Source organism: Rhamphochromis sp. 'chilingali' (genome assembly GCF_963969265.1).
Source record: "Rhamphochromis sp. 'chilingali' genome assembly, chromosome: 2".
NCBI classification, from domain to species: Eukaryota; Metazoa; Chordata; class Actinopteri; order Cichliformes; family Cichlidae; genus Rhamphochromis; species Rhamphochromis sp. 'chilingali'.
In genome coordinates, this window is record NC_137930.1 from 48288485 (window position 1) to 48313844 (window position 25360).

Here is a 25360-nt window from a genome sequence, read left to right on the forward strand (position 1 = left end):
TTATTTTTCCTGTTACTGTTATGTGTCTTTTGGCCTTCTACCAATGTAAATGCTGTGAGCTCATATTGAGGATGACGAGTGGCAGCTCATCAAATTAGCTGACAAAATCCACCTACTAGCATCTCTAAAATGCTCACTAATCATAATCCGGCTGGTTTAATCTGACATTTCGCCAGTTTACAAGAGTCTGTCAGATTAAAGAAATTAGATAGCCACATGAATTTGTGTGTTCTGAAAGTGACAGAAAAACGATCTTTATGCCATCTTGTTGGTAACACAACAAACTACAGCTGCTGGTATTTAACAGTTTTTAGATGCTGGCCCCTCTGTTGATGAGTTTTTGTTTTCTACCGTTTGAAATCCATCGACAAGAAAAAGATACCAGAAATAAATGACTGATTACTGGTGATCAAAGATGCCGGGGTTTTACCATATTTTTACCGTTTTACCAACGTCCTTTATTTAAATATGTTTAAGACTGGCGACGTGTCCAGGGTGTAACCGGCGCCTCAGCCTATCACAACTAGGATAGGTTTCAGACCCTCTGACTTGGATGAATGTTAAAAGTTGTTACAGTATTTTACTGTAAAGGTGTAGGTTCACACTAAAATGCTGACAGCTCTGGTAGCTAGCATTTTACTTTATATCATGTGATCTTTAAAATGTTGCAATGATTGGACTGAGGACAATTTAAAATGAACATTTAGCATCTATTCATACCTGTTTCAACCTAATTTTTTACTCAGATGAGTTATGAGCAACATAATGTAGCAACAGTAAAACTCATGCTTGCTGTTCAGACAGAAGCACCGACAGTATTTAGAAGTATTTAAGCCAAAAAAGTGTATTAGTGTAAAATCTTTAATCTTTAAACATTCCTAGTGCGCACCTTTTTTGACACACCACAGTCAGACAGGTGATTGATAGGGAAGTAATTACATGGGACACAGTCACAGCCTCCATAATAAAGCACATATGCAGCCAAATAGTATCTACTTCCTCAGAGAGTACTGTAATGTTCCTCTATCTGTGTTATTATTAAACAAAAAGAGCATGTCAGTTTTTGTGGTGATGTCGCCCCCGGCAACTGAGCTCTGACAGGTATTCAGTCAGCCTGCAGATCAAAGCAGTTGTGTGTTGAACCACAGCTATGTGGCTAAAAAAGAAAAAAGCATTTCTGACACGTGTAACATAACCTTCATTCTGTTGGTGCACAAAAACCTCTCAGCCATGTACGGTACATGAAAACTGTGTTTCTCCAAAGATTTTTTTCTGAAATTTGGAACAAGAATGAGCGTCTCACACATACCAGAAACCTTTATTTTCCCCAAACCAGCTGCAGTAACAGGTTTCTTTCCCCAGAGGCAGCGTGGGGGTCTTTAAAGGTGATTCATGATTTCCAGCTGACAAACCGTATTTCTGACTGAGTGTACAGCAGATTTATTTTACTGTACAGACTTGCACGTGGGATGCATGTGGTGTCAACATGCACAGCTGCATATTGACATTACATCCCCATACATCCTGACAGGAAGCTGTGAGCTGAGGAACAAAATGGCTGCCAGCAAACAACAAACTACGGGTGGGCACATATCCCACACAGAGTCATGTTTAGGCTGAAGAGAACATGCTGCCCTTGAACAGACCAAACATGGAATTCCCAATGAAATTCCATAATCCATAATCCATTATTGATTTATAATCCACAGCAGATTAGGCAGCATTCCATTATTTTTCCCCCCGTTCTCCTGTCAATGCAGAGATTGGACACTGCAGAAAAACAACATATCTAGGTCACACAATAAATATTAAGTATAAGGAGTCATATGTGGTAAAGCTGTTGCTAAATATAGGTTTCCTGCCTGTTAAGGGATTCCAGCTTCAGAGGGACATTTCTATAATCCATTTCATGCCTGGTCTCATGAGCTGACATTCCATCACCAGAGGGGGAAAAAAAATTCCCACTGACTTCTCTACAGATTTCGTTGGCCTTTTTATTTTGGTCACTTCCTTTCTACACACAGGGCGTCTTAATGAACAACATATGAACCATATTCATCTTGAAAACAAGTCAGCTTGAACATTTATGATGTTTTCTGAAGCATTTTGGGTCTGAGTCTTGCTCTAACTATCAAACCTTTCTAGTCTCGATGCCCAAATGAACTGCACAGCTTTACACGAAGTTGACAATAGTGACAAAAAACGTAGTAAATGCAGTAAAGCTTAAACCCAAATGGGATCTAGACAGAGAGAATGTCTAGATCTATGGATCAGTGGGTGATTTGCAGCCTTGGTCACAAAACACACCCTGCGACACGATTCAGACAACTCTACAAACCAACCAATCAGAGTCAACCATGTAATGAGACAGACGTTATTAGCGAGCACAACATTTGCCAAGCTGCAAAGGGCTGTGGTACCAAATGTCATCAAAAAGAGTAGCAATCCTCTTCAAATCAGACTTTACATGTCGTCAGATACTCATCTTAGACTTATGGGGCATTCCAGTTATTTCAGAAGTCCAATATCGGAACTTAGAGTGACTTCACTCAGTTAGTGCATTCCAACAGTAAAGTCGGAAAAGCAGGGACTCGCTGCAGAGGCAGCTGAAAGTCCACCTGATGAGTGGAATCAGTCACTTATTTTAGAGACATACTGAATAGAATCAGTATGACCCAAAATACTATATTCAAAATTTTGCAAATTTTGCATGTTCCAATTTGAGAAATGAGGATTATCCATAGTATGCTCATTGGCTAATGACTTTTGATTGACAAGTCCTCAGCTAGTGTGGTTTCACTGGTTAACTCAAAGCTTCAAAACAGGACTTAGCTAAGTTATGTATGACATCATGCTAGCTACATCCATCTTTTATGCTGTTTACCTTTTTTTAGTAAAGTTTGTGCAGTGGAAGATGACTGCTAGACTAAGTTTTGTGCCTTTTAAATGAAATCAGACAGTCAGGTATCACAAAAACGCCACTGTTCATTTTAAAAATACACCCATGTGTCCTCCATTGGTCACAAGGCAAAATGCTAACCGCAGTTTAGTTTCTAATTTAGTTCCTTACCTCTAACACAGGCCCCGCTCCCAGGATGATCTGCTCCACCCCACTGGCAAAGCCCTTCTGGCTGAGAGCTGTCAGGTGATGGATGAGGAAGTTGGTGCTTTGGGTCTTCCCAGATCCACTTTCACCAGAAATCACTATGCACTGGTTCTTCCGCCGCTGCAACATGGCATGATACGCCACATCTGCCACAGCATAAATGTGGGGCTCCAGCTTCCCCAGCGTGTGGTTGTCGTACATTTTGACATATTTGGGATTATAGATTGGCAGGAACTGGAAGGGGTTAATCACGATAAGAATACTCCCAACATAAGTGTAGATCTTCTCCTGGCGGAAGCGTGCACGGAGGCTCTCCAAAAGGGCGCGCTCCGTTAGCTCCGGGAGAGCACACAGGTCACAAGGTGGGTCGCTCCCTGCAGGCTGGGGGAGGAAACCCCGTTCGACCATGCGCCTTCGTTCCTCAGTCACCCGCAGCCACATTTGCAGGCTGCCCCCGTAATGAATAGATCCATCCAGGTTTTTCTCCCGCAGGAGGAAGCGGTAATCCTCGCCACTGCACAAGCCACTACGGTTTTCCAGGGCGGTTCTTGGCCACAGCATCATCCGCTGAACCGGGCAGTCGCTGGGATTGAGGATCCACTCTTCCCCACCGAACTCCTTCACCTCGGCCAACACGTAGCATTTGGTACGGTCCAGGTGTAACCGTTCGATGAGGCACTCGATGGCTTCAGCAGCAGTGGTGTTCTTGCGGGCGGTGACGGGGCAGTAGATGGTGCCCTCAGCCAGGGAGCCCGGATAGACGCGCAGGGTGAACTCCTGGTCCTCCAGGCGCCGCCGCATGCTGCCACTAATGGTGGCCATATTGGCGCTGCCGGTGTAGCTGCAGCCGCCATCTTGTAGGCTCATGGCGGCGCAGCAGGTCCCATCAGCAAGCTGCTCTCAGGGACCAAGGGACTGACTCAGGACATCCCAACTAGAGGAGGGAGAGAGAGAAAGATGGAGGCGGTTAAGACATTTTTGGTTTCAGACATCAGTTCATGCCCTCACAGCGTCAAACACTTCCAAGTACATTGAGTCACAACGGGGTCATCAGAGTCAGGGCGACACAGTAGTCCGACTCAATGGGCTTTCTGTTTCGTATCGTAAAGGGAACCACTATGAGAGCCGCCACAAAAGAAGAGCAAGAGCCCGATGCTAAGGGAGAGTCGAGAACTGATAGTGGGCTGATAGTTATTCAAAACAATGAGGAACAGTAGCTGCTGCATGAATTTAAAGGCTACTGGCCACAGCTTATCAGAGCCACATACACTCTGTGTGTGTGTGTGTGTGTGTGTGTGTGTGTGTGTGTGTGTGTGTGTGTGTGTGTGTGTGTGTGTGTGTGTGTGTGTGTGTGTGTGTGTGATAATCCAAGTACTGTAGCTGTGTGCCAAGATTAACAGCTGCCACCTTCCACACAAAAGTGGCTGTAATGAGAGCACAATGGTGCAATTCACCACTTCCCTGTTGATAGTGGACACAGGACTCCATTCTCCCTCTCAATCTTTCACACACACAAACTTCAAATGTCACACTTGAAAATTTAAAGTGCTCTTCCATCGATTAATGATTTTGGGAGACAAACCGCTTTTAAATTCAATTGCACAAACAACAATACTGTATATTGTGTCTGGGACACGATCAGAAACAGACTATAGCACTTCTGTGCTGCACTAGATTAATATAACTCTTTATATACAGCATTTTTTACCTGATTTTTAACTGATGGTAACGGTTTATATTTACCTCTCTACTTAAATGTGTAACTGCTTTTTCCTTGGGCAATCAAAGCTCCAGCATTACTTATAATATATGGAACAGCTTTACTGTCAAACTCTGAAGTTGTTCTGTACACTACATGTGTTGTTAGTTTGGACTTTATCGCTTGAGAAGTAGGTGAAGTTGTGCCAGAAATCTCGACAGTGTTCAGACTGCATCCGTTTGATGGAGCCACTGAAATACTTCAAGGTTAATTTAACTAACTATTCTTTTCTTTTCTGGAGCCAGTTCACCTCAATGTTTCCTTCATTCTTTACTTTCTCTTTTTTGGTTGAATTTTCTAATCTGCTACATCTCTCTCATGCCTTCTCTATTTTTTCTACGATACAACAAATACGCACCAGACAGCCAAAGTCAAACGTCTGTCAGGGCGGCTGTTAGCAACACAGCTTCCTTTAGTTGTCCTTTGAGCTATGTGTACAGTATGTGGCCGACAAACACAGAAAGATAAAGACAGGAGAGGAGAGGATGAGCCAGCCACTCGCCCTTTGAGCGCTCCAGACAGGCCTTCCTCTCCCTCTTGCTTGTCTGGAGTAATCTTGAACACCTACAGGAGTCTGCAGCAGCCCACAGACAAACAGGGAGGAAACAGACAGCCGAGTGTCTGTAAGACACAAAGAAGTGAGCTGTGAGGGATGAAAGACAGGGCAAAGGCAGAGGAGGCAGAGCTGAGAGACAGGCAGAGATGACAGAGAGCCTGGGACTTAAGATAACTGACGCAATCACTCGCTGGGACACTAATGAGCTGCTCAAATAGGTAGAAGGTCAAAGTTTCAAGTCTATTATGCAGAAATGCAAATAGAGTCAGTATTCATCACGGTGCGTGTACGCTGTGCTGGTTCCCTTTTGGGAATTTCTGGTGTTTTTACACAAATATACAAACAAACACTAAAGTTCCCTGACACTGTGGTCACAACGATGTGAGTAATAATGGCAAAAATGCAATCCAAGGCTTGATTTATGGATGTTGATGCAATTACACTGTTCCTCACTATAGCCCCTCCTGCCCACACACACACAGTTTACTTGGATGGGCCACCCAGATTTAGAACCTCATTTTGGCATTTTTATGTCCTCCAAGAGAGCGACACCAACCCCTTTGCTGTCACTTTAAAGGCTCCGTCTCAGTTCAGAAGGTAGCCCCGGCTCTTCACATGACACGTTTCCTTACCAGCAAGTTCACCGTTCAGGTCAATTTAATTCCAATGTCTCTCCAGTGATTCCCTCCTCTGTGGTTGGACATACACTGTCAGCTAAATGAACCTGGAGCAGGTGGAGAACTGGCACACGTGTCACTGCGCTGTAATAAAACAAGAGCTGGAGTTTGAGTTTACAGCCGTGGATTGAGACTCTCACTTGGAGGGGCAGCTGATTGTTTTAGTCTGATGTGTTATTTATTCATCACAAACTAGTTGGTTATTAAGGTTTCTGCAAAGGATAACCTCATAAATGGTAACATTTATTTTTCCTTTGAGTAAGTGGATGCATGCCTCCATTTATGTGGAGACACAATAGAAGCTACATCTTGTTCATCCCACCTTAGTTCCCCCCTCTGGACAGACACTGCGGGACACATGCAGCCACACATAAATGTGACGTAATGACACGTGGAAAAGGAAGTAGTGAACACTGAATAGGGAATGGATTTTGAGGAATTCTACTTCTATAACATGAGAGCTTTTTAATTGAATGTTATTACCATTTAATTTTTAGAAGCATCTTATAAGGGCTCAATGGTGAATTTTTGCCTGAGGCCCAAAAGACTATAGAATCGTCACTGCTGCACATCCTTACTGATGCCAAGTCCAGACTGATTTAATTTCATATAAAGTGCCATTTAAAAACATATGCAGATGTGCCAGTTTAGCTCGCCTGGTGAAGCAGGCAGCCATATACTCCAAGGAACCTTCAGATGTGTCTTTCACACTTTTCTCTCTAATCTCCACCGCTCACAGCATTAAAAAAAGAAGTCTGACATCTTAATTTACTGGATAACTACTGAGCAGACTAGTGTGTGCCTACTCTATCAGCATAACGAAGAGGTTTGATTCACAATGAGATGAAGCACAGTCTTGCACATCGCTGTAAAGCTGCTGCTGAGCCCAGCTGCTGTGGCCTTCATTCAGTTCTCCAGTTGCTTCGTCTTCATCAGCTCTCTGCAGCTTGCTGAGCTCAGCTGCCAGTCCAACTCAGAGAGTCATTAAACTGGAAAGCAGCAACTTATGACTGCTGTCGGCATGTCTTCCTGTCACAGGCCAAAAATGAGCCACTGAGGGCAAAAAGCATGCATATTTCCCAATGAGAATGGATGACAAGGAGACGCAGGAGCCTGGGGGAGACTGAAGAATCTTTCCACATTTCTCCATATTGGCAAACTGCACGATACATTCTTACACATCAAACAACGCTATAGCAGAGAGTGAAGAGGGAATTAAATACACTGAAATCAAATCAAATCTTCAGTGAACCCAGAGCAACAAAGTGTGCAGATCTCCTTTGATGTCTGGCAGGTGGCTTCCTGAAGGAAAATCAGTTTGTCTGGAATCAGCAGAAGAAAACGTCGCCGCCTAAATAGAGCAAAACTACAACTCAGCTCCCGACGTGTGGTTGCTGGGAAATACCGTTTGAAAAACACTGCAGATGTCACCAAAATAAAAGGATATTGTGGATTAGGAGTTTAAAGGGCAATCCAAATCCCTACTTCGGGTAATGACGTCCCCGCCCCACAAATATATATATGTGTTGCTTTGCTGCCTCGAAAGCTAATACCACTGGCTTCCCTTTAAACCTTTGCCCGAGTCAGCGGACTGCAAGTCTCCAGAGCAGAAAATGAACCTGTTCGCCTGCATTTCAGCATTTAGCCTTGCAGAGAGTTCATGCAGGTTACACTGGACGCTCCTGGCCAGAAGGAGGTAGAGACTGGTGGATGGTGCAAAGGTCAAAGTAACTAGTCATGGTCACAAATCACACATGGTAGAGCTGCGACCTCGCTGCCAACATTTTTTGGGGGGAGATGGAAAAATCGTTTCTGACATTTCCTCGAACAGCTGCACGCGGTGAGATCATTCGGGGAGGAACTGGATGACTTTTAGAAAACAAAAGCCTTTAATAATATAGCTGGACATGACCTTAACTGTATGTTCAACATCTACTCTAACTATTGCTGACAGAATTAAGGAGGATGATGGATGAAGCTGGAAATTGATACAAGTCGGGTATGGAAGAGAAGGGAGGAGATGAGATGATAGAAAGCAAAAGTGGTGGAAGGAAGGCGAAGCACAGGACGGGGCTGAACATCTGTTACGTCTTGTTTTGACATGGTTGAATCTGAAGTGCTGACAGCGTGTTGAGATAAGGACGTAAGCTGACATGGTGGAGAAATGAGCTTGTAGTTTAAAAGTAGAGAGACTGAAAGAGTAGAAGATGTTTTAATGAGAGCGTGGAAGTCATCTGACTTGCCGGATAGGTTCAGCCCAGGGTCACAGATACGCATGTGGAGTAAAACTGCAGATGTTTTAAAACAGGGCTCCTAAATAGATAATTAAAGAGAAGGAGACTGACAGAAAGTAGTGAAAAAAAAGGAGGATTTCCTGTAAGCTCCTAAACTGATTAATCTGCCTACCAATCCAAAATTCAAAATTAGTTTTTGAATCAATTTAAAAATCAGCTATTAAAATAACTGTTGATAAAATACCTACAGATTAACTAACTGATCGGATAGGAATCCATCGGCTTATCTGAAGAATCAGCCTCTGAGGTAACAGCCAGGATTTTCCGGCTTCCTGTGAAGCCACCGGACATCTAAACCAGTTTTCTACTTGCATTTAATCCCTATGATTTCCACGCCCCGTTTCCATACAGTGCTGAAAGATATATTTGAGCTATAGTCTCAAAGCTCAGACTATAGCTGCAATTCCTCTTCAGGTCTTCTTGTGACTGTTCAGTATTTGCACTTTCACAAAGCAAAAATGAATCCCTATCTTATTGATTGTGCAGGCTTCTGTTTATAGAGATGAACTAACTGACTACTTGTTTCAGCTCTAAAGGAAAGAGAAAGCTAATGGTGCCGGGTTGTTGTGTACAAGCAAATATAATTCTAAAGATATTTAGCTGTAAATATTAATGGAATTGCATTTGTTAAATAAATAAATAACTTGACTTCATGCGCTTGAATAACACTCTAGGTTTGTTGTTTGCGTCCCTTTAAAAAAAAAAAAGACTTCGGGTACTCTCAAACATTGTTTGCCGAGTTATTATCCACCATGACTTCCCATAAAACCATAGCGCCATCTCTTCAATGATGTTGACAAGTGTGCAGTGCGGCTGCAAATATCCATTAGCTGTTGCATTAGAATCATATTAAACCCATTTATTTGTTTTTGAGTTGAAATATGGTCAACATTAACGTTTGCCTCAGGCTTTATTGACTTCAGGCAGATTATTAGAAATCTTCTTAAGTCAAATGTTGTGTGCTAAATTATACCCCGTGCAATCCATTTGATAAATGCAAAATATAAGTCGACATATTTGTTTGTCTGTCTGATGGCAAAATAAAAACAACATTTCAGACAAAACTGCTGGAAGCTTCATCTCTTTTTCAAATTGTTACCCATCATAACACATGCTGTGCATCCTTGTTTGAGAGCAATTATGGTGCACCACAGTTTATATGATGTTATTTGACCTGATAGAGGGTAGAATAACACTTATTAGATGCTAAGTGGACACTTTAGATTGCTACTTTACTGTAATATGACATGTGTTGGCTGGTTGCTAAAACAGACTGTGTACTGTAGAAAAGTAGCCATCTTGAATTTTGGAAACAGATGTGACAAATTAGAGACGGATCTCACTGAAAAGAGAACGCTGCACACCAAGATCTTCTTACAATGCAGATGCACCCTTGACTCACACTGTTACATTTTTTACACATCAAGTAATTTCTGTGTAGCACACAACAATAGCACACTTGGAGCCAGCACATTTATGAATTATCCACTACGTTTGGAGACAAAAAACTCCTCTCAGGGCTCAGCAAAAATATGTTCCTTTTGGATAAAGTAGATACTGTTAAAGTTTAACTTTGAGGACATAATTTGCAGTTGAAAAAAAAAAGGGTGCAATAGATGTTACCGTAACAGCCAGAGTAACAAAAGAAAACAAAATGTTCAAAATCGCAATATTAGCCAAACCTGAGAGAAATATTGTGGTGTTTCCCAGCTCTACTATTCACATATCAGCACAGTCAAACATCAGGCCAAAGACCAGCTAATGTTCAATGTTCCTTTGCGTTCTTACACACACCTCTGTCGGGTGATGTCTGGAAAAGTTCATGACTGTGCTACATGTGTTATAATCAGTTAGCTTGTCTAAATGGGACGCTACTTAACAAAATAAACATCACATTGTGTTTAGGAAGAGTTGAAATGAATGACTGAGACCACGACATCATGAGTAAAATGTTTGCCAAGTTCATAATTCAAGTAATAAGTAGAGTTCTTGTCTCATAGATTTACATACATCTAATGTCTTTTTGCAGCCAAAGGATCGTCCCCCTGCTGGACACTAGAGAGATTGCAGTTTTAAAACACATCTGCACTAGCTTCATATTTTCACACCTGCAGATACAGCTTCCATCTTGTATACAGCCAAATATAAACCAATTTTTATATAAGTTTATGAACCTGCAGCTACATTTGCTCGTTCACATCTGCACTCCCATGCGCCTGTGCGCACCCAGCCTCCTCCCAACCCTGCAACTAAATACACACCGGCTCACTCCTTGGCGGCCGCTTATCAGGACCTGGAGCCTGGGGCTCGCTCGGGCCACTTCGGAGGTGGGGTGCCCCCGGCCTCTCGGCCTGGGGCTCGGTCACTCAGGCACGGCTGGCTGCCGGCGGAGCTCACGGGCGCGTCACTGCAACTCCCCCTGGCTTCTGCTCTGCGGCTGCTGAGTGAGCCCTCATCCGGGACTCTCCTCAGCTCTTTCTGGGACAGTGGCGCGGCTGCCCCTCTGTTGGTCTTCCTTGGTCTCTTGTGTTCTGGGGGCCTCTGGATGTCTGGAGTTTTGATCTCCTCCATACCTGCTTCATGCCCTGGAGGACGGGGCTGTGGCCCCCCCACACCCTCTAGCAGATCATTACATAAAGGAACCTTTTAAAAAAAAACAAGCGCGTCCATGCTCACAGGTGTACACACGGGTGATCACACCCACAAACTACACCCTTTTTGGCTCCTACCTCAAAACACACTGTGTTCTGTTGATCTTATGTGCTGCACAATAATGTTTAATATTTAGTATTTACTGTCACATTCCCATATATCATTGTGATGTTGTTTATTCTATTACTCTTGTTTTCTTCTGCTTGTTTTCTTTTTTCTTTCTCAGCAGGTGATCGAGGTGATTGATATATGCATTTTTTTTCTTTTCTTTTTTTCTGCCCGTTCTGTTGGTTTTTGTTTTTTGCCCTTCTCCCCCGTCCCTCTTCTCAGCTGTTTCTCTTTCCCTCTTTCTTTCTCCCCTTCTTTCCCCCAGTCAAGTCTGTCCCGTATTCAGCAAGTGAAAATAAAATAAACAATAAAAGGTGAATCAAATGGACCATTACGGCAAGGCTGGGATGGTCAATTTGGTAAAGTAAATCCGTTGGGCATCTTTCTTTGCCTTTAGACAATAATTCTGATGGCAAAAGAGCCAAACGGGACAGGCAAAAAAAAAAAAAAAGGAAGAGTTGAAATGAATGACTGAGACCACGACATCATGAGTAAAATGTTTGCCAAGTTCATAATTCAAGTAATAAGTAGAGTTCTTGTCTCATAGATTTACATACATCTAATGTCTTTTTGCAGCCAAAGGATCGTCCCCCTGCTGGACACTAGAGAGATTGCAGTTTTAAAACACATCTGCACTAGCTTCATATTTTCACACCTGCAGATACAGCTTCCATCTTGTATACAGCCAAATATAAACCAATTTTTATATAAGTTTATGAACCTGCAGCTACATTTGCTCGTTCACATCTGCACTCCCATGCGCCTGTGTGCACCCAGCCTCCTCCCAACACTGCAACTAAATTCCAAATGTGTGGGAACTGGAATAAGAACTGTTTTACATCAGCAGTGTAGCAAATAAATTACTGTGCTGCTGCAAGGAAGGCACTACAGGAGTCGGATAGTCTTCAGGATCACAGAAAAGTTTGAGAAACCTGCCAGGAACGGCAGGCACACATCCAAGATATTAAATGGAGATGAGAAGCTCAACTAGTCTTGCAGGTCTAAACAGTAACACCCACTCCTCTCCCACAGTCGGTTCTCACCAATACACCAGCAATAAACATCAGACCTCAGTAGTCCCCCTGCACTGTTAACGCACATAAACACACTTAACGTACAATCTTTCAACACAAAAGGTGCACTCTTACCCGTCCCAAAACTGAGTGCTGTGCTAATAAAACTCAAGTGGAAGAATGGGAACTACAGGGTTTAATTATACTTTGAACTGTGACTGCACATCAAGTCTTTTCTGCCTCCTTACAGACACACAGACTCTCCAAGCCAGGATCACTCGTCACTGAAGATCATTTAAGGATTGCAGGCACAGTGTTACTCTCAGCAGGCTCACTCTTGATCTACAGTATCATAGCAAGCTTAGCCCACACACACACACACACTCCCAAAGCATCACCTCAGATGAGGACCACACCTTATTATTGTCCTCAACAAAATATAAAAGAATATATCGAAAGTTCAACCTACACAAGTTTTCAAAAAATAATAATCTAGGGCTCACGAATCATTTTCAAACCCTGCTGTTTGAAGCCAGAGATTCAAACAGTTCTTGTTCTCAGTTCCTGAAATCCTGACATTTTAAAGGTCAGGATTTTATATCTGCTACCGCAAAGCTGCTATTTTGAATTCCTGCAACATCTGAGGAAGATAGAGGAAGATAATCATCTTTTTCACTCTGTGTGTATCAACAGCTGCTTATTTGGACAGAAACTCATCAAATCTGCATCTGCAGAGGTGCTAAAGAGTGTCAGTATATATGCAGGTGGAAAAAAATAACTGATAAACACCACATGCATGAAAATCTTATACTTAAAAGAAATCACTTTTGTACTGGTGGTTAGCGCTGTGGGCTCCTAGTAATAATCCAGTCCGGGGCCTTTCTGTGTGGAGACATGCATGTTAGGATCGGATAAATTTGAGTAAAGATTGTTCCAAATCCAGTTGAAATTGACTTCTTAATCAAGTCTACAATGTGCTGAAATTTGTGCAAGACTCGTCAAACGTTCTGTGAAAGGCGCCAGGGTTTTTTGCCCAACTTTAAACTGTTGCAGAACTGAACAAATAGAAAAACTTTCACCTTTAGACACAGATCTGTGTCGTACTTTTTAACAAGGCATCTCACACTGAGTGTCGTGTTCCTCCCGTTTAGTGTTTACTTTAAGCACAAATGTGACGCAGAGAGTTACTGCAGAACAAAAAATGTGTTCAGGCAACTTTCCGTAGAAAGTTAAAGGTTGAAATAAAAAAAGCAAAAAAGCTTAATAATAATCGCCCTATGTGTGTGTGTGTGTGTGTGTGTGTGTGTGTGTGTGTGTGTGTGTGTGTGTGTGTGTGTGTGTGTGAATTCCTGAATTCCAGTGGGCCAGCAGAGCTCACAGGAACTGAGCCCACACAGACACAAACATCTGCCAGAAACCGATGCACACAGTGCCGAGTCAGTTAGCGAAGCACTCTGAGGCTTGTGGACTGTATGTGTGTGTGTTTGGGGGGGGGGTGCAAGACGCCACTTCTACACTGCACTGAGCTAGAAACAGGACTTTCTCATGTTAAGCAGAAGATCTGGTCAACACTCTATGGGTTAAAGCTCAAGTGCAATGTAATAGGAGAATGATCCCAAGCACAAATAGGTCCTTTATTTATCCAGGGCGATCTGGCCACTTCTGAACACCTCAAAAAGGATTCAATTAAACTTCAGTGCAGACCGAGTTGAAGTCTGGACCTGAACCCCAGTGAAATGCTGGTGAAAGACTGCAAACCCTTCAAACTGGCAAAAGGGAGTGGTGCCAAAATACTATGACAGCAAAGTCCGAGATAGATCTAAAGTTATTGGAAATACTGCAGATATTGTACATAAAGGTGCCACAGTCAGCAGTGGCATGTTTTCAAAATGCAGAATTAGCTTTTCTATTTGACAAATGTGCATTTTGTGACTTCACAAAATGCACATTTGTCAAATAGATATATATTTTTACACAGCACACACTACACAGCACCAGATCCTTCAATACTGTGTGATGTATGTTTAAGAGCACCATTCTCTCTCCACTCTTAGATTTCCCACTGGGGGATGACATCATCTCAGGCCATCCGCCCTTCTCCTGGCACACAACACACACAGTTATGTATCCATGCCTTCAGTGGACCTTCCATTAACTTACATTCATTGTCTACAATGTAAGCAATACCTACTAGCACAGAAACATCACCCTCTTTGAAACGTCGTGAAAAGCCCATCACAGCACTCTTGCTGCTGCTCTTTTCCCAAACCACACCCTCACTTTGTAACACGTCTTCACTTTCAGTTATTTTCATTTTTTGTGTTCTGTCCCCATAAGGAACACATGTCCCCATAGTGTGAGCACAAATGCAGGTCCCCACAACATTAGTAAAACATGACACACACACACACACACACACACACACACACACACACACACACACACACACACACACACACACACACTTTAATGGAGCCGCAATGGGGAGCTCTATTGATTGAAGACCCCGCTTCTTACTGCAATCAAACATTAACTGTGATTCTCTGTTGCCATGGTAACATGGTAATTGAAATCAATTAGCATCTGAGCGTCACGATTTTCCCAATGTGATGTTTTTGTGCATGTCTGGTGTGTATGTTGGCACACAGAGCAGTGAGAGCAGCAATAGTAGTACTGTTTTGTTTTTTTTATTTCAAAAGGCAGCAGAGTGAGCTGTAAACCAGCAAAATTATAAATGTGAGTCTATGTGAGGAAATCTTTTATTTTAATGTGTTCTGCAACCCGCTAGATAAGCTCGCCAAAGAGCCAGTATCATCTTTCGCTCTTTCTTCCTAGCTAACCAACCCCCAGGAGACGCCTATGACTCCATAAGTGATGAGCAAGCGAGTCGCTATTGATCAGCGAGCAGAGACAAAATGTCGACCTCCACCATCGGGGAGTGTGCTGGAGGCCGACTGCCTCAGGTTTACCCTAAAGATGACTGACAGGAACTGGCCTGAGACAGACAGATGTCGGAGTGGTTTGGGTCTGTGTGCGTTATGTCATTTAATGTGGGACCTCAAACATCAACACGGGTGGATAAATGTGTTCACAGGACGTTACTGGTTAGCACCTTAAAAAAAACAAAACCTGTCAAAACCAATGACGATACAGTCATCGGTCAAAACGGAGGGCACAACTGTTACACAACTCATGTGATTTCATAGCTGCTACATTCACACCCTTCTTTCCTTCATTCCCTCTAATCTCACCTTTTCCTACCTTTTCCCTCTGCCTACTCCTTTCTCCTCCTTTTTGCCTCCATCCTTTTTACAAATTTTTTTGTTTTCACTCCTTCCTTCCTTCCTCCCCTCTCTCTCCTTCCCATCTCTCTCTCTTTTCATCCTACCTTAACTTAACTCTTCACCTGCCCTCCACATCTTCTCTTTTTTTCCCTTCCCATCTTCTCCCTCCTTTCCCTCTTTTCGCATCATTCCATCCTTCCCTCTTATTCCTCCCCTCCTTTCACCCCTTCTCTTCCTTTCCTTCCTCTTTCACTTCCCTTTGCCTACTCCCTTCTTCCTTGCTTTATGTTTTGACTCCATGCTTTTTCCATGTTTTCATCCTTCTTTTCTTCCTTTCCTGCTTCCACCTCCTTTCATCCTTCCTGCCATTTTTCCTTGGCCTCCTCATCTCTTTTTGCCTATTTCCATCTTCTTCCCTGTCTTTCTTGTTCCTTTACAGCTTCCCTCATTTTCCTTCCTCCAGTAATCCAGTCTCATTATTCCAAACTGAGTGTAGACCTATTCAAAAAAGTCATGTATATTGAATTTTACAGTATACAAAAGACAAAAACAAAATAAATCAGGGAATACCCAAAATAAATGAATAAATAAAAATAAATGTCTGTACAAAAACATTTTAGCTCATTTAAGTCCAAATTTCAAGTGATTAAGTGAGTAAATTAGCAAATGTAAGACATCTGTAAAAATGTAGAAAAATAAAAAGTCAAATAAACAGGGTGGGAAAAAAGTTATAACACAGATTTGAACCAATTAGTCCAAGGTCCAAGCTTTACAGTTTTTCTCAAATGCTAAAACACATTTCACAAACGTTACCACCAGGTCCCCCAATGTCCAAACACAACACCCTTCTCTAAAGCTACATAAACACAACCACACCTTCCCACTGCAAAACTCAAACTCCCACACCAAGAGAGCAGCTCGAAGCTGTCAAAACTGTAAACACTATACACAGCATTACACACTACAGCAAAACAATTGAAAACACAATGCTCAATTTGTGAGAAGGTTCTTTGTTCCATAACTGCCAATGCATATTTTAGAAACTATACAGTAACGGATCGTCGTAGATCTCTGCAGAGGATTAGGCATTTAGATTTGTGAGTTTCATATGAGTAGTATAAATCTATAGAAAATCCTGCATGTACGTACACTACTGTAACACAACTCAATGCAAAAACAGAATCTATTGCACACAACAGTAATCTTGAAAACATGAACAGGGTGTGAAGTTTTTTTATTTACGTTATTCACACCACACACACACCACAATCACTGTGCGGCATCATGTCGCTGAGCTGTTGCTCGCATCTCGTCCGTAATGATGGTGCGAGGTTGTCTTGCTCTCCCTCCTGGACCTTCTCCTCTCCCATGTTGGCCTTCTCCTCTTCCTCGTTGGTCGCTCCTCTTCCTCCTCTCATTTGAACTCCTCTTCCTCATTGGCCTGCTCCTCTTCTTCCAGGGCCAGCTCTTCTCCCTCCTCTGCATCAGATTCCTCTTCCCCTGACTCTGCCTTCATCCATTGTGTTTGTTTGGAATCTTCAGCATACTGTGCACTCTGAACTTGCTTTTACATGTGGGTACAGCATTAGCAACAAGTGTCTTCAATTTTGAGTCATTGTGTGTAGTAAATGACGCCAGGTGTGTTCCCTGTGTTCAAAGATTGGTGACTGTGGCAAGCATTTTGCATCACATGGGCTTTCATTTGAGAATATGAGCAGAGTTGTTTTGCAACATGTGTTTTAGCAAGGAAAAATGTGTTTAGATTTATGAGTACAGAGGGTTGTGTTTTGTGAATTGTGTCTTCATGTGACATGTGTTTATGGTACTGGAATATGGTGGCTACATTTAGTAAATGTGTTTAGACTACTGGTCATTTGGGTTACAGGATTGGCTTTTGTGTTTTAACATTTGAGAAAAACTGTAATATCAGCTTGCTGTGCTGAATAAAAGCACTTTTGAGGAGAAGATGGGGGTACGATTGGTGTGTATTTCTCTCCCACAGCCTGAGTGAGGCCAGAGAAAACACCCCCTTCCAAGTCTATTTGCATTAAAGCTGCTTGTGCCCTGGACTTGTTCATCAGATCGCGAGACAATCTGCCCACAGTTTTGGCTCTCAGGGTGCGGTCAGCCAAGCACCACTCAGAGGAGCTAATGCTGAGTAACTGCTGGACGCCGCAGAGCTGTGGAAAATGAAAGAGAAGAACTTAATAAGGTGAGCCGGACCAGCAGACGGGCTCGCTCAACACAACCGAGGAAACGGGCGTCTGAGATGTCAACAGACTGACCACAGAGGTACCATCAGCTGCAGCCCACGGCGCAATTACCAATCATCAATATTCCCACTTTTCAAACAATGCTACAAGAACGCCGTCTCCCCTTACAGGGTCACCGTGTCACTAATGGCTCCATCATACCTCATTGATCCTCCAGTTTCCACCTCTGTTTGCTGTTCTGTACTGGGATTTGTGTCCGCAGGACAACAATCAATACCATCCTCCATCCTCTCCCTCTGTTTTGTGCATTAGTTGTCCGCATTTTTTCTTTTTAAAAAAGTCAATGCTCAGATGAACTCAGGTTGTTTTGTTTTATCTGTGCTGCAGAGCCCTAAATGTCAAACGAACGAAACGGGTTAGGCTAGGACATCAGTATGAGAAGTTTCCATTAAATTAAATGCAAGCATTAAGACCAGAGATATTCAGAGTGTACGGCAGGCCTAACATCATCCTGCATTACTCACTTCGAGCTGGCCTGTTTAGGAGTGTCCATAAAAGGTCTGGGATGTAAAATGTCAGTCAATTAAATGGCCTCAAAGGATGCTGGCCTCTTTTAACTCTTAATTTAAAACCGCCTTTTTTTCCGTCCTCCTTCTACTACTTTCCAGTCATACAAAAAAAAAAGAAAAAAAGAAAGGGGGGGGACTCGGGCTGAGTAATGCTCGTGGACAGACCGTTCCTCATGCATAATTTCTGCACAGTAATAAATGGTGAGGCCGTGCGTTTTGGGGAGATCAAAGCAAAGCAAGCCTGGCCCTAATAATGGATCTTATAGCGCTGGACCAGAAAGAACCAAAGATGCCACAGGCAGCAGGATGTGTGCGTTTGTTTGCCAGAGAACAAGGAACTACACTTTTGGATACAAAAGCTCTCATAAGCTTTTGTGTTCCGATCTGCTGAACAGATGAATGAAGCTCATAGATGAATGAACTCACAGCGCAGCCCGACAGGTAAAGTGATTGTTCAGCCTAAACAATCACCTGCTTCCTGTGCAGCTCTGTCACTTTGCCTTCAGGGCAACAGCCCGCCACACCTTCAAGGCAGACAGACAAAAATAGGTCAGCAGCTAATGCGTGTATTTTTTGTGCATTCTCAAGTGTGAGTGCATGCATGTGTATATGCAGTCGCCATGGATGTGGTAGCTGTGAGATGAAGGGGTCCGCAGCACTCCAATAAAAGTGGGCTGAAACACGACACCGATCACCACACAGCCAGGGAGGAAAAAAAAGGCAAAGCTCAGCAAAACAAGGGTGCCACAAACATTACCAGTAGCATGTCTTTCAAACCATTTGACAATCAGCAGAGGGGATGTTGAATTGCATGTTTGCGCCCACATTTTGGACGTTGCCTCTGACAGCGGCTCTCAAGCTTCTGCAATCTGAAATGACATGTCGCCTGTTAGAACACATGTTAGTTTTCCCTAACTGTCTCTCTGAGGCCTGCGTTCTCTTTGATCGGGGGTTTAACCTTAAAAAAGGATAAGGCTGGCATTCTTCAGCTTTTAATTATCCAAGAAGGAAATAAACCAGCGCTGAAATGTTGCTGCGAGCGGTGACGAAAAGGGCCGGAGCAGTTCAGGCAGGGTGCAGTCACCATGTTAATGTTAATGTAGTCGTCTTAAAAGCAAGCCTGGAAGCACAATTAGGGAAAAATCTTTCTTTTTCTTATTAATTATTACAACACCACCAGTGGGACAAATGTCACAATGTTTTAAGTCGTCTTTGAAATAATCCCGAGTCCATGCACCAAGTCTCCTTTTGATAGATCAAAGCGTTCGGTTACGGCCTCGCTTCCTGATTGGCGGTTTCGCTGCCAGATTACATTTACTGTGAGAGACAAATACCTTTAAGAACCCATGCATTCATCCATCCATTATCAGCCACCCTTTACAGTCGTGCTGCGGTGGCAGCAGGCTATTCCATACGTCCTTCTCCATGGCAACAGTTTCCAGCTCCTCCTGGGGGATTCCGAGGCATTCCCAGGCAAGATTAGATAAATATTCTCTCCACTGAGTTCTGGGCCTCCCCTGGGGTCTCCTCCCAGTTTGTAGTATGTGGATAATCTCCACAGGGTGGTGCCCAGGAGACATCCTAACCATGTTCCCAATGGCTGGACCACCTCAATGAGCTCCTTGAAGTACAGAGGAGAATTGGCTCTATGTCTATGATACCAAAAACTCATGGTCACAGCAAGAAGGTCCTGGGTTTGAATCCAGCACTAGGCCAGGGCCTTTCTTTGTGGAGTTTTTACATTCTGTCCATGTCTTTGTGGGTTCTCTCCAGGTATTCCAGTCCAAAGACATGCAGTCAATAGGGTTGGGCTAAATTCTCCATGGCTGTGAGCTTGAGTGGTTTTGTCTTTTTATCTTTTTATGTTAGCCCAAAACTGCATAAGCAGAAGAAAATAGATGGAAAAACTAAAAAGAAAGATTAAATGATTGATGATTGAAAATGATTAAAAACGTAGAAACACTTAGATACATTAAATACAAGTTTCACAGCTTGGCACTTACAAAACTGGAATACTCCAGAACAGAGCATTTCTATTTTTTACTATTCAAACTAAAAGTGATGATAGTTAAAAATGTTGATATGAACAATTACAATTTCATAGAGTTGCATAAAGCTGCAGTGAGTCAACCTATCTGCCCATCTGGAAGCATTGCAACAAAACAGCCCCACCAAGCAATTTCCCTACAAGTACTCAGACACCACTCAGAACTGGACTGATTAAGGATTAGAGCAGGGCAATATGACCAAAAATATTTATCACGATATACATTTGAAAATTTGCGATAACGATGTAACTGACGATATAATTGACACTAGACAAAATACTTTACAACTACACAACTTTATTAGTGCAAAAAAAAAAACCCATCAATGTATTTTCACTTAAACAAGCAGCTGTTTTTTTAAGTGCATTAAAGTTATATAAAAATGTAACAGTGCAAATGTAAATTCCTTGCTGACAGTTTAACCAAAAGGCATTTCCAGTGGAAACTGGCCGACATATCCTCAGCATAACCATGTATAATATCCACAAAACTTAAAAAGAGGTTATACGCACACAATACGGTAATATTATGTTGAAGCACAGTACGTATCACTCTGCGAGGCTCCTGCCTACGATAGCAGTAATGCTCCGACAATCCATCAAGCGGTGCGGCTTCGTAGCTTAGCAAAGTCGTACTGAAACATTTGACAGATTTTCGAGCGCCGTGTACCACACAAAATCGTTTCGAAGTCAGTAAACACAACCAGAATTCATACATAAGACACACGGGATTATAAGGGACACTGTCAATTTTCAGAAAAATCAAAGGATTGATTTTAAGTGTGCCGTATTTTCCAAACAACACGGTAATAACGACGGCCCACTAGCATGCTCTACCATAAATAGTGCTTTGTTGTGTATCTGACGGACGAAAGCTAAACCAGTTCCACACCACTGAAGTTGAACCATTTTTACAAACCAATTCTGGTTCATCCGTTTCATTCAACAATCCACTTTCACCCTTCTCATTCTCCGTCATCGCCATGCTTTTTCCGCCATGTGCGTATGAAAACAAAGGCACTGCTCATGCGTGTTTTACCCACATTCTATCGCAATATTTGATTTTTTTATCATTGCCCAACATTATACCAGTATTACCGTGAACGGTATGATATGGCCCAGCCCTATAAACGATTATCAACTCCTCTTTTGTTTCTTTAAAAAAAAAAGAAGAAGAAGGACACGGAGTACACATACTGAAGCACGTAGAGGCACAAAGATGACCTTGATAGGACGCAACAGATGAAGAAGACAGGAGGCTTCAGGGGACTTGGCGTCTGCCACTATGAGTCAGGAGACTGACTATGGCAATCGGGTTTCGAAGAGTGTCATTCCTCTGACGGGAAGAGGAACGGTCATGTTCTCTACAGTCAGCAAGGACGGGACAGCGGAAGAGCGATGGCTGATGCATCAGCTGTACAAGGTCAATCCACTTAAAACCTCGGACTTCAGATAAAATGTAAAGAACATTTTATGAAAGAAGTTGGATATATTTTAAAGATCCACAGGTTAAGAACAGTGGATAAAAGTGGACAAAGTGCAACACATTCTCAGGGAGATGGGAGATTTCTAAGCCCCATGTTTAGCATTATTGCTGTCTGGGCCTTAATCCAACCTGAGGCAGAGTTCATGTTTGTAAAGGGAAGGGAAGAGGAGGTCGTCCAAAAATCCCAGTTTACAGGACAAAAATAAGAAGAATGCGCCTCGACCAGATGTCTGAATTTGAACAAACTCTGTTTATGACCTTGTAAACGCTTCACCCGAATGATGAGGTGGCCCTCAAACACAGCAGCGACCTCTGACATCCTGCAGGAGCTCTGAAAACAAAGGTGACAATGTGTTTTGAATGGCCGCTTTTTAAGCAGAGCTGCAAGAAAATACGGTGTTTCATTAAGGGGAAACCGAGCGCTGTGCGCAGCTAAGTGGTGCTGCAGTTTCCGAGAACTGTCTGTTTGACGTTTTGATTTGTTTTCTGAGGAAAAGCCTGCATTGTTTGCTCCAGTCCCACCTCTATTGTGTGTCCCAGACCTTGCGTTTCAGCAAATTCAACCAGGGCTCAACACAATAACAGTGTGAGGTCTTTGCTGCTGTACGCGTTCGGTCGCTCACATCAGCTGGGCCTCTGTTTTTTGCTCGTTCTCGGTAGTAGAGGTTTCTCTTCGGCTCTCAGTTTTCATTCAACCACGTCAGCGCGCCCCTCCCTCTCACCCTGAAATCCAAAAGGAAATGACTATCCAATTAGAGAAAGCGGAAGATGGTTCAAGGTCCCCTTTTCGTTCGGGTGAAACATGACACGATAAGAGGCTGAGGGGAAAACACTGCATTGTGGTCACTTTCACTTCCGCTTCAGGGATTTTTCAGCCACAGAGTTTTCTGCCTCCTCCCTCCACATGAATCATTTTCCTGTGACAATCTGTTCAAATGTACAGAAGATTAGCACATCCTCCTCTTAAACTTCACTGTTTCTCGCCTGCATGAGCACTGGATAGTAAATCCCTGGAAGCTCAAGTCTCGAGCTACAGGATGGCCTAATTTATCAAGCCTCCTTGAAAACCAGCACCGCTATCTCTGATGCCGCGGTGCTTGGAGTAGGTCACACAGACATGAGAGTGGACAAAAGCAAGTAGAAGAGACAGATTTCTGTGGGGTAATGACAGATAATAATGGGGCTCTAACATAGGCTCCACGGCTGGTTTAACCCTTCATTACAACACAGGGCTCTGAATCTAAAAGAACTCAGTTGACTCAAGCTACTCTGCAGAGATGATGGGGGAAAGACAAATAATGTGAACGTGAAAAACAAAACGAAAAATAAAAAGGTTCCAAATCTCTAAAAGTCAGTAAAACGATTTTTAGATTCTCATCTGTCACAACAGTGAGAGGAATCTTACAGCGGAGCCCTGATCTCAGCATGTGATACCACAAGTTTTGGCGATACCAAGTAAATACAGGGCCAGTATTGCCCATACCAATACCGATTCTTTTTAACCTTATGTATTGGAGAGCAGTGTGTCATGATTTATGAGATGACTCATTATTAATTTGCCAATTCTGAACTAATTTTCATGACAACTAAATCACTGTCATTTTTACTTTCCACAATAATTAACGAACACAACAAAACAAAAACACCCCTTTGAACCATTCAGCTGGGTTTTTCTGGATCTGGCAGGTAAATGTGACCTGTCTCTAAAGCACTTGGGGTCACTTCTATTAAAAAAAAGATACATGTGACAAACAACAAAATAGTACTGCTTAGTTTGTTCAGCTTTTTGGGTGTCTGGGCTCTCCCTTAGAGATAGTGAGGAGCTTCGTCATTTAAGATTCATATATATAATCTCTACTCACTGGAGAGATTATATCACTCAGCTGGCTTGGAAAAGAGCTGGAAAAGGTGGCCAGGGTGAGGGAGGTCTGTCGGAAATGCATGGACGGATATTCCATGCAGTGGTTGGTGTTTACAGTTACATTTGAGTCTTGATGTTTTAGTTTATTCAAAACTTCCACGACATCCTTTTGTGTCTTTTCAAATCTTCCTCTTAGTTTAGTATTCAGTTTTGTAGTACTTTCTTGCTTCTTGTTTTAATTCGTTTCAGCTGTGTCCCATGACCCTCCTGTGTCCACTTACCTTGATTACCTCACGTGTGAGATTTTAAACCCCGCCTTTTGTCCGTTTTTCCTCCCAGTGTGTTCCTGTCTACTTTGTTTGGAACCTGCTTTCCTTTTCCTGTGGACTTTTGTATTCTGTGGATTTTGTACCAGCCATAATAAAGGGCTTGCTTTTAGTTATCCTGCCTGTCTCAAAGCTTTTGGGTCCTATTGTTGCGACCCGTGACAGTGGCCATTGCTTAGTTCTGCCCCATCAGTACTGTACAGGCCTTCAACACAGTTTAAAACAATTCTGATGATGATTTGATTTGATTTTTTTTCACTCTTTTGGCACAATAGGGAGAATGAATTACAATTTTTACAAAGGTATGGCTGTACAGTTTATCCTTTATAGCGACAATTACTACATTAAGGATTGACAGGATGAGTGACATTTGACTTTTTAAGACATGCAACAACATGCTGAAGAGGGAGAGTTCTTGGGGTTTTAGAAAATAATGAAATATTTCTGATATTCTCACCTATCTTCCTTCTCCTTTTCACTCACACTGAAGCCAATAGTGTTAGAATTAACTGTATAACAGTAATGGTGTGACAGCACCAACTGAATGTGGAGCTCCTCTTTGTGGACCGAGCGATTGTATTATTAAGCGAAGACCTCTGGCACTGAACGCTCCGCTGCGTCCTATCATTGAAAAACGGATGACGTGTCAAAAGAGAGTCAGCGGTATGTTTTGACCCTGGAGGCTAACGTGGGACCACAAAAGGGTCTTTGGCGAAGATAACTCTAAATAGGGTCATAAATCAAGGTCTTAGCTCAACGAGATCAGCACATGCTGTAGTTATCAAATCCTAAAGATCCTCAAGCAGAGAAGTACAGTCTTAAACTGTCCTTCAAAGACAGATTGATACTGAAGAACAGGTGCACACAAAATTCTCAATAAGACTACAAATGCGATTAATATCTTTTAAATGCAATATCCAAAACTATAAACAGATCCTCTGATGTCAAAAGGGCTTTGAGGCTCATTTTTATGCTTCTTTGGTTTCAAGACAACCAGATTTTTCCAACAAAATCTAAAACCTATGGATTGTTATTATCATAGAAAACACAGATTTTGTTCAATAAGATAATCTTGATAAACACCACTTTCATGATTTTTCAATGATATCACCGGAGGTTAAACTCTAATGTTCGGATATAAACTAACAACAGCAAGGTCACATGACTGCAGGGTCAACACCACTAAGCCTATATGCTCGCCATGATGACAATGCATGTGCCTATCTTCTCGTTTGGGCACAAGTGAGATTTTATTGACATATTTCATGTCGTAAAACAAATGTTGGGTGAACTGTCTGCCTTCTTTTATACATCCAACCACAAACCCACTGAAAAAATGACTAAAGAGTTGAGAGAACCAGAAGTACAGTAATGATAACTTATTTCCAGCTTCTAGGACTCATTCTTAT

The 25360-nt window shown here is 42.5% G+C and overlaps 1 protein-coding gene across 18 annotated transcripts in view; it reads right to left on the bottom strand.

Annotated features, from left to right (window-relative positions):
* LOC308392882 (unconventional myosin-IXAa-like) overlaps positions 1 to 25360 on the bottom strand; it is a 166286-nt gene that overhangs the window by 120618 nt on the left and 20308 nt on the right. For all 18 annotated transcript variants that reach the window (XM_080876188.1, XM_080876179.1, XM_080876192.1 and 15 more), the window contains exon 2: positions 3071 to 4040. In XM_080876188.1, the coding sequence (XP_080732314.1) occupies positions 3071 to 3973 (903 nt within the window). In that variant the 5' untranslated portion in view covers positions 3974 to 4040. The remainder of the gene's footprint in view (positions 1 to 3070; positions 4041 to 25360) is intronic.